General features: G+C 50.1%; 5 protein-coding genes across 5 annotated transcripts; 1 reads left to right on the top strand and 4 right to left on the bottom strand.

Moving 5' to 3' along the window:
• The first annotated feature begins 49 nt into the window (after positions 1-49).
• B0J16DRAFT_348674 (uncharacterized protein) lies at positions 50-1,391 on the top strand. Its single transcript, XM_046128777.1, has 3 exons — positions 50-408; positions 461-796; positions 848-1,391. Exons 1-3 carry the CDS (start codon positions 121-123, stop codon positions 1,340-1,342), a joined length of 1,119 nt encoding a protein of 372 aa, XP_045978806.1. The 5' UTR covers positions 50-120; the 3' UTR covers positions 1,343-1,391.
• Positions 1,392-1,406: 15 nt separating this feature from the next.
• Positions 1,407-2,737, bottom strand: B0J16DRAFT_417966 (uncharacterized protein; the record flags this gene model as incomplete). Its single annotated transcript, XM_046133723.1, has 4 exons — positions 1,407-2,120; positions 2,180-2,266; positions 2,315-2,477; positions 2,535-2,737. The coding sequence occupies 4 exons, from the start codon at positions 2,735-2,737 to the stop codon at positions 1,407-1,409; spliced, it is 1,167 nt and encodes a 388-aa protein (XP_045978805.1).
• An 880-nt stretch (positions 2,738-3,617) lies between these two features.
• Positions 3,618-4,559, bottom strand: B0J16DRAFT_348670 (uncharacterized protein). Its single transcript, XM_046128776.1, has one exon. The coding sequence runs from the start codon at positions 4,348-4,350 to the stop codon at positions 3,781-3,783; it is 570 nt and encodes a 189-aa protein (XP_045978804.1). The 5' UTR covers positions 4,351-4,559; the 3' UTR covers positions 3,618-3,780.
• Positions 4,560-5,861: 1,302 nt separating this feature from the next.
• On the bottom strand, positions 5,862-8,170 carry B0J16DRAFT_348668 (POT family-domain-containing protein). Its single transcript, XM_046128775.1, has 2 exons — positions 7,844-8,170; positions 5,862-7,786 (listed from the first exon to the last, which is right to left on the bottom strand). The coding sequence occupies exons 1-2, from the start codon at positions 7,873-7,875 to the stop codon at positions 6,028-6,030; spliced, it is 1,791 nt and encodes a 596-aa protein (XP_045978803.1). The 5' UTR covers positions 7,876-8,170; the 3' UTR covers positions 5,862-6,027.
• A 2,340-nt stretch (positions 8,171-10,510) lies between these two features.
• Positions 10,511-12,558, bottom strand: B0J16DRAFT_182227 (amidase signature domain-containing protein). Its single transcript, XM_046122635.1, has one exon. The coding sequence runs from the start codon at positions 12,426-12,428 to the stop codon at positions 10,635-10,637; it is 1,794 nt and encodes a 597-aa protein (XP_045978802.1). The 5' UTR covers positions 12,429-12,558; the 3' UTR covers positions 10,511-10,634.
• Positions 12,559-13,011: the final 453 nt, after the last annotated feature.

Here is a 13,011-nt window from a genome sequence, read left to right as displayed (position 1 = left end):
GCACAGCAAACCCACGTGATGTCCCGGTTTCTACTTCGCCAAAGGCTGTCTTGACATCCGACATTTTTGTTACTTGACCGATTTGCCGACTCTCTCTGATCTTCTGCGCTATCAATTGCGATGTCTCCGAACGTTGAGCCTTCAGTGGGCAATGTCGATAGTCTAGAGACCCAGCACCGACAGGCATTTGAGAATGCATTAATGCGGGTATTAAATACAGAAGTAGCAGAGGAGACTTTCGCCGAGATCATCGATGGGCTTCCTACAGCTGGCTCTTTCTCTGAGTTCCACTGGACCCCAGATACGCATCCTTCAAGAGATCATGGGGAGCTCTGTCCAGGTATGGTCGAAAGAGCCCGTGAGTTCCGCGCAAATTTCAAAGCCACTATGCTAGACTTTGAACTTCCGGCATGTCACAGTCGTGTTTTACTGGCTATCGCATTCTCTAATCTCTTCAAAGTTACTCTCGATCTTTTCTGACACAATAGTCGGATCCAAAACGTTCCATTTACGGCTTCTTGAATTATTGGCAGTGTCGTGTCATCAGATTGCAGTACATCTTTATAAATTAGATGGCGTGAATCATCCACATCACGAATACCAGAAATGGGTAGATGAACCGCGAGATACGGATAAGTGGGATTCCAACCGGCGGCATCCTACGCCTTTCTGCCATCGGGCCTATACAAATATAGACCAATACCCTAACGGTGCTGCGGACACTGTTGGGTACTGGGCTGAAGCAAAGATATTCGGTGGCGTTCTGGTCTTTGATAGAGGGGAATCAGAGATAGAGGTAGGCTGAAACAAATTTCTCTTCACTCGATGTGTTTTAACCATTTACTAGTGCAAAGAACTATATCTTCACGCTGGACTTCTTGATGGTCCATATACCCTGTTTCCTCTGACGGAAGGGCAATTTGAGACACTGATAAAGTTCCTTCTCCATCCGCTCGATACAGATGTACCTGAGAATCCCTTGCCTTTGCGAGCAACCTCCGAGAACAGATGGCGATGGAGTGCATGGGATGCCATCGCGGAGCATCACATCTTTCGCGATAGATACGAACGACGTGTCGCGCGAATCAAACCACGACCGAACTATCGATCTTCCGTGGACTGGCCTGAGAATGCGGACGAGTTCTACCTCATCAATGCTTGGTACGACTACAGCAATGGAGAGCCTGTGGATAAGGAGAGGATTCGAAAGGCACTGGAAAACTTGAAGCAGATCACCCCATCCTCGCCCTGTTGGCCAGGTGGACCGTCAAGACATCCATGGACGAATGTGTTATTTGAAGAAACGACGAACGGGTCTGATCACACAACTGAACAAGCCTGAATGGCTCAGATATATTTACGAGTTGTACCTATATACCATTTGATTCCATTCCTAATGATGGGCTCTATTCGTAAATGTAACAGAACGGCGAGCCGTCAAGAGTGTCAAGCGCATCCTCAATTGTGATGGGATCAGCATTGACACCAACATCAAGAATGTCAGACTTGAGAGCATCTCTGCTAGGGGGCCTGTTCTCCATAGTGATAGTACCAGCGATATCCCGCGCCTGCTTAGGGTGCAGAGCTTGCCAGATCCAGTAGATACGGTCGACCATGGCGTGGTGCAGGAAGAAGAGAGGCTCGTTGGGTGAAGAGTAAAAGTCGGAGGAGTCGCCGCCCATGACGAAGTGACCAGCAGCATGAATACCTAGGAACTTGTCGGCAAATCGTCCCTGGAACTCAACCTGCATGAGCTCGAGACTTTGCGAGGCCTCGCCAACAGTGACGTTGTACAGGTTGGGAAGAGTCATCCATTGATCAATGGGGTATTGGTTGATATCGCGACGGAGGCAGCGAGGGTTGTATCCGAGAGGCTCCTTGAACGAGGGCATACCGTCCATACCAGGGCTGGGCGGGCCGAGATTGGCGGTAGCTCCAGCGAAAGGGCCGGACTTGATACAGCCACCACCCTTGCCGCTGGGCATGATGATCTTTCCAGCAGGGTTGCCAGAAACAGATCCGTTGTGCTTCACATACTCGCCATCACCACCCATGCTGGTCTCAGAGCCATCGAAGAGGGGGTTCTTGTAAATATCGCCCGTCTCGAACCAGTTCCAGTACTGCAGTAATTGTGAGTTGGCTGTTCTGATCGTTGACTTCAAGGATAGTGGATGCTTACCGGCTGTGTGCCCTTGTATCCACACTCATCACGGAGAGCCTTCTCGTAGGCCCCGACGAAGTGGCGATGCCAGGTAAAGAAGTTACCCTGAGATACTTGTTAGATAGTTCCAAAGCTTTCCATCGAATAACTCACTGTTGCGTGAATGCTCTGAGTCTGGTTGATGTGGACCGCAACGAAATCATCGTAACGAGTGCGGGCGCCAGGAGCGAAAGACGGATCAGACTTGGAGGGCTTCTCGCGAAGGCAAAGCACAGCATCGACATAAGCCTTTCTCTCTGTCTTGGAAAGAGCCTTCCTGTAGTGGTTATTAGCTCTGTGGACTGGTGAATGCAATGCGGGAAGGGAGACCTACCAGTCACGGCGCACTACCAAGTTGGCGGTTGTGCACTTCTTAGCAGTGGATCGCTCAGAGAGCTTCGTCTCAGCATTCTTGAGTGCGGACAAGGCCTTGGTGTTGAGCTCCTGGATGAGGCTGTTGGCGGACTGCTCAGCGGGTGCTGCAACGACAACCGAGGCGCCTAGCAAGGCAGCAAGTGTTCCGAAAGAGAGCTTCATCGCGTAGTGGCTCGTGCGTGTTCTTGGTCTGGGCAAGCCGTTGTTGATGCGTGAAGATGGAGAGGGATGAGGAAATCACCGAGAAAGAAGGATATCCGCGATATAAAATAGGCCCTCTCAAGAATCTGATAAAACAAGCCCTACCTCCTCTAATCTGGAAAGGTCCGACTAAGATCTCCCGCCAAGATGGAGTCTACTCTGCTAGGAGGATTAAGGCCCAGTTTTTCACTTATTATCACTGGCAGGCAGTTGGACGCAGGGACAGTTGTCCAGGGTCCTTAGGCACAGTCCACTTTATTCGGCAGAAGGTTGATGGGATAATTATTGCCCGTGCGGATTAATGCTAATTTTTCACGGAGGATTGTTCTTGGACCTCACTGAAACAGTTCACAGACCAGATAGAGGCTGAATCTGGTTCACCGCCAAGGTCCAGGCATTGCAAAAGGGAACAAATGAGGCTGCGATTAGGATTTAAGCTTACGTGTTAGAAATAAACGGCCTAATCTTAGAGCCTAGACTATCAAGAGGTAATCGAGCTATACCTTGTCTTCCATCGTTAAGAGTCCATTTTTCTGGTATCTAGAGACAGGGTTGTCGGTTTCAAAGGTTGTATTCGATACGGAGATAGTGACCGACTTTTCCACGATACTACCGAACAGGATGATGATCGCCATTACAAATACTTTAGTGATAGACTACCGGAAAATTTGGATATCATGCCTAGATTTTGACGGGTTACTTTCAGATTCCGGAGGAAAGTTTTGCCTTGTCTTTGGATTAGCTACAAGCTAGATCTGTGCACATTCTACATTCGCTTCTCAGAACATGGGAAAGGAAACAAAGACTCGCAGTTCTCCATATGAAAAGCTCTAGGATCTCGGCTAAATTAGACTAGACTTTAGCTATGGATATCTGCTGGTCTTAAAGAAGAGATCTTGGCCTTGACTTCTCTCCTCAAGCATGAAGATTCCTTTTGTATTCAAGACAACAAGACTGTACAGGTCAAGCAAAACCCCCACTAGGTGTCAGCTACCTGCCAAGGTTTAAGCAGCAGGGCAGTCGACATTGTACTGGATGTAAGCCCAATCCGCCTTGGGCTTGACCTTTCCCTCGAGAGAAACATCATAAAGCTGGCAGTTGCCACCATCCTTATATCCAAAGGCCTTGCATCTAAGATCAGACAGACAAACTCCACGACAGCCTTCATATGTGCCCTTCGTCTTCGAAATATCGGCGGTGTAGTGCTTGGCCACGTTCTCGGGAACAGCACCACGAATTCCAGCAGGAAGAGGGAAGTAGGTGTAGACGGATTGACGAGGAATGATATGGGAACTGATATCGTAGTCGAAGAGAAGGCATGAGCCGCCGCCACTCTGACGGATGCCAAAGGACTTGCACTTGGCATACTCGGCGCTGAAGCACTTTGCACGGCATGCTTCAGGGGTGGAGAACCCGGAAAGGGATTCGAAGGCTGAGGTTCGGATCTGGGTGGGTACATCGCCTATGATACCTGTGAGACCACAGACGGTTTGAGGTGACGGTTCAGGGATAGGGTTGGCACAGGCTGCTGCGATAGCAGTTGAGGCGAAGAGGGTGAGATCGAAGAGCTTCATCGTAGCGAAGGAAAGGTAGATAGTGATGCTTGGTGACTAGAAGAGTAAGAGGCTTATGGATGATGATAAAAGACCTACAACCATGTTTGACGATACTTATAGACTTTTCTCCCAACATGTAATCTCATTCCTACGACCACGTATGAGCTCGTCGTTTCGCCACGCCAGACATCATTAGCAACAGCGAAAAAGCCTCAACTGAACACTGCCTGCCGGGCTCAGCTGGCTCTACTGAGCTGGAATAATAGTCAAAAGAAACAAAACCTTATGTTGGGTTATAAAATGGCTCTAAGACGCATGAAAGGGTTGTCAACCAGTACTTCGAGATTGCTTGGCGATGGCCGGGTGGCGAGTCCGAAGTTACTGATTGGCCAGCAACTAGCAAAGCTGAGCGAACAAAGAATTCGGGTTTGCTTTTCTAGGCAAGAGGAAAGATAAGGCAGTGCACAGACTGGGGAAGAAGAAAAGAATAGCGCAGGCCAAGCAAATAGTTTGACTGCCAAGTAAATGGTCTAACGGCTGGGCGAATAGTGTATAAGGACAGACATTAGAATGCAAGGGGTCAAAACTCAATTTCAAGTATCAACCAGGAAATACAACGGCCAAGAGAATGCTCTGGCACAAGAAAGAGGGTCATCCTTGTTAGTCTATGGGCTAACTTTCAGCTTTCGATCATCGTGGTGACATCGAGGCGCGAGTTCCGGGACCTCAGACTCTGGGGAGCAGCAAGCTGCAAGCAAGCACGACTGTGAAGAGTATGGACACAACCTATTGAGTGGGTTACTTTATGCCACATCAGGCCACTTTTATAGATCATCGAGCTTTTGACTCGTGATACCCACGCATCGAGCTCTCTGATATCCCCTCCAACTCGGTCCCAAGGCTCAGTAGTTGTGTCCAAAGCGTTCTTGGCAGGTTCTGGACTCGAGTTGGACAGTCTACTGACGTGTCATTACATGTACCTATAGCCAGTCATTCTTGTGTTCAGTCTCGGCCGATGAGGACGAGAACCCGACTGCTTTCTCAGCCACATCTGGCAGATTGCTTTGTCTTTGCCCATCGGGAACTGCACTTGGAGGAACGGAGACGCCTTCAAAGCCTCCTAGGGGGCTTATCGCCCTCAGCTACAACTTAGCGTCGTAAGCACCAAAAACAGAACACTTTGGGAGTCTACACTAGGTCCTTAGGTCTTTTTCTCCCCATGTGGGTGTCAGAAGATTTGTCCTCTGAGGCTTAGACTACAGAAATAAAGTAGCCTAACTGCTAACCATAAACTAGCATAAGATAACCAAATTATTTCGTTGCTTATGCTCCCGGCAGCCAATTCTTCTAACACTCTGACGCTCCCACACCCCAAGGTCGTTTCTAAGCCTGTATTTAGTCTACATAATTCGTTACCCACGTAGATCGAGACATCCATAATCAAACACAGGAATGACTGATGTAATTGCATACAAAGTAATGGTATCGTACACCACATATGGAGCAGTGTCACATATATTAAACGATGCCAAGCAAACTTATTTCACAGCAGTGGGACACGATATATCATTAACATCTTTCTTCATTAGCATAAAGAGTCTATCATAAACCTTGAATGCCGCTACATTACCCCATGATACGCCAGCGACTATGCAACTAAAACTATAATACACACACATTCCTCTTCTTCATCAATTAATGCTCCTCTTCCTCGGTGTTCTTGATACCGTTGTGGGTAAGAACTGGCGCATCGCGGTCCAGGTCGTACATTTCATCTTCTTGGGCATCGTAGTGGCGGAAGATGGCGTAGAAGATGCAGCCAGTGACGGCAGAAGCAATACCGACACCGACGTAGAGCCAGAGGAAATCGGGGTCCTTGGCGCGAGAGACAAGAGCCTCGGCGATGGCGGAACCGAAAGCGTTGGTGAAGAGGTATATGGACTGGACGAAAGACTTCATGGAAGGAGGAGCCTTGGTGTAGGCGTACTCGAGACCAGTAACGGAGATGAAGATCTCAGAGATACCAATGAAGATGTAGGCAGGGGTCTGGATGGCGATGTGCACATGGTTGGGGAGGCTCTTGCCGTCCACCATACCAGCAGCGCAGTTCTTGGGGTTCTCGTAACAAGGTCCAGCAGAGTAGATAAGGTGCTGGACGATAGCAGCGTAAGCGAGACACAGAGCGGCGAACCAGAAGCCGATGGTGATTCGGGCGATAGGTCGAAGCTCGATACCGAAACGTCGGAGAATGGGGTACAGGACCTTCTCGATGATGGGAGTGAAAACCAAAATTGAGATAGGATCGAAGTTCTGCATAAGATCGTTGGGAACGCCGTGGCCGTCCATCTGACCAGCCTGGGTGACGAAGTTGGTGGAGAACTGTCCGTAGCAAACCCAGAAGATGGGGTAGAAGACGAAGACCTTGCAAGCACGGAGAGCGCGCTTCAGCTCATCGACGAAGTGGTCGTTCCAGGGGACGGCCTTGGTCTTGCCGTTGGCCTCACGCCATGAAGGCTTGGCAGCATCAGTGTTGCGGGCAGCAATCATCATACCAAGAGCCTTGAAAGCGTCGGTGATGACGGATCCTTGAGGAGGTCGGTTGACAAAAGTCTTGCGACGGAGAATAAGAGTGACGATGCCGACGTTGAACATGCAGAAACACATGAGGTAGGCGGTCCAGAAACCCTTGTACTTCTCCATGAAGGGAGTGGCAAGCAGAGAAAGGGCACCGACGTTGATGCACCAGTAGAAGATCATGTAGATACGCTGGTAGGTGATGGCAGGGTCAATGACGACTCGCTCTCCGGACTTTTCAGTTCGAATAGCCATTCTGCGTCGCTGATACTGATCGGCGATAAGAGGCGCAATGTTGGACTTGATACCACCAGTTCCCAAACCGATAACGATGATAGCAATGATGTAACCAGGCTTGCTGGCACCAGCAGCCATGGCAACAGGTAGCGAAGTTGTCCAGAGGATAATGAGACCGACCCAGTAGAAACTACAGAACAATAGAATAGTCTTGTACTTTCCAAGGTACTGATCGGCGATGATGGCACCGAGAATGGGAGTCACGTAGCAGAACCACTGGAAGAACAGGTTCAGACCGGTAGCGGCCTGGTTACCCATACCAAGACCCTTGGGACCATCAGAGCCATCGGTAGAGTTTGAGATGTAGTTCTGGAATAGACCTTGAGCACCGTAGTAGGCGAATCGTTCTGTCAACTCGACAACAGCGATGAGGAAAGCTGAGGCAGGAAGGTTCTCTCCTACACGGCGGAGAGTGGCCCTCTCATGGTTGTTGGGCTCCTCGCCATCAGGAGTGGTACCGAACTCTGGGTCAGAATGCTTGTCCAGAGATATCTTCTCGTTAATCTCAGAAGGGGCGATGTAACCACCAGCAAGATCAGTCTTCTTGTCAGTGACGGTACGCTCACCAAGCTCTTCGTGGAGCCTTTTGGGAGTTGTTAGCAAGGGTTCCAATTAAGCTTGAAAACAGAGTTTTACATACTCGGCGGCCAAATCCTCGTGGTTCTGAGCCATGGTTGGAGGGGAAGGGTGAATAGAGGAAAAACTTTTCTTCACTGTCACAGGATGGAACGGATCAGACCACGCCAGGACAGGTTGGAAGAAAGGAATGGGAAGAGAGTAACGAGAGGGTAACAAAAATTGTCAGAATCTGGAGACGGTTATAAATGTTCTGTCATGGAAACACGGGAATGGCCACGAGCTGTCATGGCTTCGGAGAGGCCATGCCCGTTGCTGTAAAACATCCGACGGCAAGAGGAACCTTTGATCGGGAGACTTCCCAAAGAACCATCAGGTCCAAAAAACGGCCCGGATGATGAATCCACTGAAAGATGACGCTGTGGCCAATTATAGCGTCTATGCAACCTTCCAAAATTTCGAGAAGTCTGCAGATGCCGAAGACCCGAGAGTTTCCCTGTCTCGTACGAGCGATGGTGGCACGCCAAGTGGGTAATTTTCCGTCCGACGCACCCCACAGTTTCGCCTAACAAATGGGGCTCTGATAGGTCTTGATAGTGGCGTACGGATACCTACAGTTGAAAGAAATGGAGTTGGCCGGTAAGGGAATGCCATTGTAAGCAATGAGGTGACTTTCTGTGACATTCTGACTCTTTTTTTACTATTAATCGCGACTTCGCTTTCCGGAGACGGCGAACCCGCCCCGGATGACTCTTGTTTCTTGTCAAGACCGGAACGGGACCATATCCATCACATTATGCTTATCGCTGTGATCAAGATCATGTAATCTTTATGTTACCCAGTTCATGAATCGGCATATCTTCAATAATCGAGGTTTCGCCTTGCTGTCAATTCGTAGAGATCTGCGTGGTGGCTTGCTTCAGCTTGCATTAGTCTACCCAAATGCAGAAAAGTGCCAATCTTCCCCCCAACAGCTGAAGCATCAAAAAGCCCGTTACAACGCAGGCTGAACCTACGATAAGTGCGACGCGCCTTTTTTTTTTTTCCTCCCTCCCAAGCGCGTGGTAACGTAACAGTCGTGCGCCCTTCCGCCACCCAGTCACTGCGCAGCTTTGCTCACTAATCTCCAAAGACCCTGAACCCACCACCACAAGATTTCTCCTACGTAAAAGGCGTCCATGGAGACCCATGGCTATCTCTACCCGCCAGGTACCGTTGATATCTTTACTCAACGGGAAGGTCGCTATTGGGTAATAGCATAAATCCCCCGCAGGTTCTTTTGCAACAAGGTTATCACTCAGACACGAGACGAGGCATGCATCGTCCATACAGCGACGTGCAAATGGTCATATGACGTATTATTGTCAAGTAAGAACCCCCTGTAAAAGGAAGCTGGGGCCTGGGGGAGCCTGAGGAGGAAGAATAGGGTTATCTCTTCATTTCAGAATGCGGTGGTTATCTGCTAGTCAACTTCTCAATGCGGCATGATATTCATTTCTTCTGATTCAAGCGATTGGGCGGGATATGGAGGATGCGATTCAAAAGTTCGTTGTTTCTCGCGACATGGTTATGATGCTTATCTCCGGTCATTCCCCTGGCCAAGCCGGCAGCAACCGCCATTTCCCTTGGCGGAATGTCAGCGCATGTCGCCTGGATCATTCTTGGCATGGTGATCAATTGACTTGATGATGATGTTCTTTGCAACCAGGTGGGCAACAGAAAAGCTATCCTCTAAGGCTTAGGCTACAGAAATAAAGCAGCCTAAGTGCCAGCCTAAGCTAGCATAAGGTGACTAAATTATTTCGTCTCTTATGCTCACCGGGGGCCAATTCTTCTGACACCCTGAGGGCAACGTTTGATGTTGGACAGTTGAAGACAACCTCCTCCGCAAAGCAGAATGCGCCAGTGGCACGCCATGTCTCCATGCCACCCCGTGTTTCTAACTTTTCCCCATCTCCATATCCATCTCCTGTCTCCAGTCCGTTCACCTTCAATCTCCACGCAACCCTCGCAGCTAATGCAAGCTCAACCCTTCCGGGGTAACAATTCACTCACGACAATACGATCATCTCCAATCCTTCCTAGTCAGTTGTCACACTAAGCCAATCAGCCCCTTGAAGCCGTATTTCCGTTGACGTCGTGGATTCCGGGGCATGCCTAGTGGTAGAGTTCAGCTAGATGGTGGCGGCGGACTAGCAAGGGCCGTTGTCTTCCACTGACAGCTTTCATTGCAAAAGCCTGAACAGGCCTTGAATACCCACAAGCAGGTGTCGTGTTACCGAGGCACCGAGGTTCAAAAAAGGGACAGTAAGATTTTGAAGCGCGGAAGCTAAAACTTCTAAGATTGACGACAATGCATTGCCCATGTCGTATTTAGGGTAGGTCGTCAGCAATGGCAAGATGCTTTGCGGTACACGAAAACACCATCAATAACACGATATTCTTGTCAATTACCACTGGTCCTAACATCCCACTTGGGCCGTATGTCGCATTCGCTTTTTTGTCAATTAATAAACGCTGTTCGCGGAAGTTTGCGACAAGTTCGAATTGTGACATCCATAAATTGAACCAAAGGCAGTGATTGCATGAGATCTCAGCCGATTCCATACACTACAGCTCCTTCTTCAATACGGATACTACATAATAACAAACTACACTTGCTATACATTACTAAAATAAACAAATCACGACCCTTCGCGCTCCAGATTTAGAAGTTAGACGTTGCATCGACTGTCAGCGTACGTTGAATGTTGTTAACACAGCCACAGCCACTGCACCCAAACGCCATAATGCCCGCCTGCCACAATCCAGAGCAACCATCAAACGAACGCGCAATTATTCTCCCATCAACGCGTCTAAACCAGCCCAAACACATCCTTCAACACACTTAACGCCCCAAAAAGCTCGTTATCATGATATCGTCGCGCTACAACCTGCAAGTTTACGGGCGCGCCCGCGAAATCCCCGGCATCCCACAGCTTTCGCACGGTCGCACAAGCCTCGCTCAACGGGACATACCCTTCGTCGTATTCTTCCCCAGACTCAGCCCTGACAGGCGTGGGAATTACCGCGCCTGGGTAATCGACTAGATTGTACAGCAAGGTGTATGTCCAGTACAACCCCGTGTCGTGTGCGCACGCGGGACCGACGAACGACGGGCCGATAATGACATCCACATCTTGGGCGGTCCAGCTTTGCGCGAAGGAGAGGCGGAAGTCGTCTCTGGGCTTATGCTGAAGGGTTATGTCGAGGGCAGTTTGCATACCCAAGGGTTCGCCGTCTTGGGTGATCCATTCTGTTAGAGGGTGGAGCGGTTCGCCCGTCGAGACGATGCCATTCTTGGTGAGTTGAGCGCCGTCAGGCCAATACAACCGTCGAATCTGATTCCAAGCTTCTTCGGCCCCGAAGACTTTGAAGTCTTTGACTTCGATAAGATGCGCGTACTTGCTATTGGAGAGGATGGCTTTCGCCCAAGAGATAGCTCTCTTGACGGGAGGTTGAGGCTTGATGAAGCCATCGTTGCTGATGATGCCTACTTTAAGTCGTCGATTGAATGGTATGTTCAGACCGGTCCATGGTAGGGGCACAACGTTCGGATCGGAAATGAATGGTTTCGCCGAAAGAGCGCATCGCATAAAGAGATCCATGTCTCTCAGTGACCGACACATGGGTCCTGTCGAGAGAGGCACGTTCAACACCGACGGAGGAGGTGCACCCTTGACGTACCCTCTTGTTGGCAATATGTTCGACGTTGTCTTGAACCCATAGATGCCACAGAAGGCAGACGGTCCTCGAATGCTTCCCCCGATGTCTGTCCCGACGCCGAGTGGCGAGCCCTTCATGGCGATCAAGGCTGCCTCACCACCCGTCGAACCCCCAGCAGTCAAGTGGATGTTGAAAGGGTTCAAGACTCTTCCCCAATGCGACTCGGTCTCCAGGTGCATGATGGACTGCGGCTGGTTGGTCTTGCAGTACATCACAGCACCTTGACTACGCAAGATAGCCACGACATCAGCGTCTGTATCATCCCAGGTGATGCTCGCGAAACAGCCCTGAGAGGAGTATGTCCCAGCGACTTGAATGTGCTCTTTGATGCTGATTGGTAGGCCGTGGAGAGGACCGATCGGTATGCCGTGCTGCTCGAAGTAGGCATCTAGCTTCTCAGCCTGAGCGATTGCGTCGTCCATGAACCATTGTGTCAAACAACACGTGAGTTGATGGGCGATGATCGCGCGCTTGCAAACCGCTCTCGCGACTGCGACTGAAGTGTATTTGCGGCTTGCGACTGCCTCGACAAGGCTGACGGCATCGTGTTCAGTGATCTCCAGCTCTTCCGGCGACAAGATACCACATGTTGTAGGAATATCGGTGACGTCTCTTGGAGGGTGTCGAATGAGACTAGTTGGAAGGCGGAGGTCTTGAGGAACCTTGGAAGCAAATGCTTCGAGAAGGGCTGCACGTCGGGTCTCGAAGTCGGGCGTGCCACGAATGATGGGCGTCACTTGTACGACAGGAAGTCCCGGAAGCACGTTCTCATCGAGAAAGTGCCCAGAATTGGCAACCTCGCAGTGTTCCACCGTCACATTTGATGATGCTTTGGGCGAAGACACAGACCCAGGTTGGGCGATCGATGAAGAGGCGAGACTCATGTTATGGATGTCCGTAAAGGTGAGGATCGAGAACGTCAAGACGAGAGGACAATGGACAATTGACTACGGACTTGTATCATCTGGCAACCTCATATATCTCCTGGGAGCTGCAACCCCCGCTCTCAGCTCATGCATCTCGCCCTGTTGTCCTCGAAGTGAACGAGCATTTGGCCCAATCGCGGCCGCATCAACTTGGCCAAGTCATCACGCTCGAGCCTGAGACTAACGCAAGCGAGGCTTGATAGCCTCCAGCCCACTTATGATTGACATTGCTTGGGAAAAGTGCGTTATCTTCAATTGCTCGCCCTCGCCCACTCGAAGTTGGTGGCGCACGCGCCAAGATCTCAGAGAAGCCCGTGACTCCACGCTGTGCGACCATACTGCAACACCCAAGGACTTCCCATCACCAAGAGCAGGGCTAATTGAAGTATTGTTCATCTTCAGCCGCATCAGAATGTCTGGGCTTCATCCTCGAACAGCTTATCGCGGCCAATAGCGCGTTGTCGCGCAACACCTCTAATCCCGAGATGGCTTATAAGAACAATACTTAGCGGCGTTCCATTGTTCCTCCACTAACGCAAGC

The sequence above is a fragment of the Fusarium flagelliforme genome, assembly GCF_020744385.1.
Source record: "Fusarium flagelliforme strain FIESC 12 MPI-CAGE-AA-0113 chromosome Unknown B0J16scaffold_7, whole genome shotgun sequence".
NCBI classification, from domain to species: domain Eukaryota; kingdom Fungi; phylum Ascomycota; class Sordariomycetes; order Hypocreales; family Nectriaceae; genus Fusarium; species Fusarium flagelliforme.
Note: the sequence above shows the minus strand (reverse complement) of the source record. Positions and strands in the feature narration are given on the sequence as shown.

What these genes read in the sequence shown, in the direction of transcription:
- B0J16DRAFT_348670 (XM_046128776.1), bottom strand. Translation starts at nt 4,350, where the DNA reads ATGAAGCTCTTCGATCTCACCCTCTTCGCCTCAACTGCTATCGCAGCA.
- B0J16DRAFT_348674 (XM_046128777.1), top strand. Translation starts at nt 121, where the DNA reads ATGTCTCCGAACGTTGAGCCTTCAGTGGGCAATGTCGATAGTCTAGAG. An exon ending in TGCTAGACTTTGAACTTCCG is followed by an intron (nt 409 to 460) that starts GCATGTCACAGT and finishes ATCTCTTCAAAG; the next exon opens with TTACTCTCGATCTTTTCTGA. An exon ending in GAGGGGAATCAGAGATAGAG is followed by an intron (nt 797 to 847) that starts GTAGGCTGAAAC and finishes ACCATTTACTAG; the next exon opens with TGCAAAGAACTATATCTTCA.
- B0J16DRAFT_348668 (XM_046128775.1), bottom strand. Translation starts at nt 7,875, where the DNA reads ATGGCTCAGAACCACGAGGATTTGGCCGCCGA. An exon ending in CACGAGGATTTGGCCGCCGA is followed by an intron (nt 7,787 to 7,843) that starts GTATGTAAAACT and finishes AACTCCCAAAAG; the next exon opens with GCTCCACGAAGAGCTTGGTG.
- B0J16DRAFT_182227 (XM_046122635.1), bottom strand. Translation starts at nt 12,428, where the DNA reads ATGAGTCTCGCCTCTTCATCGATCGCCCAACCTGGGTCTGTGTCTTCG.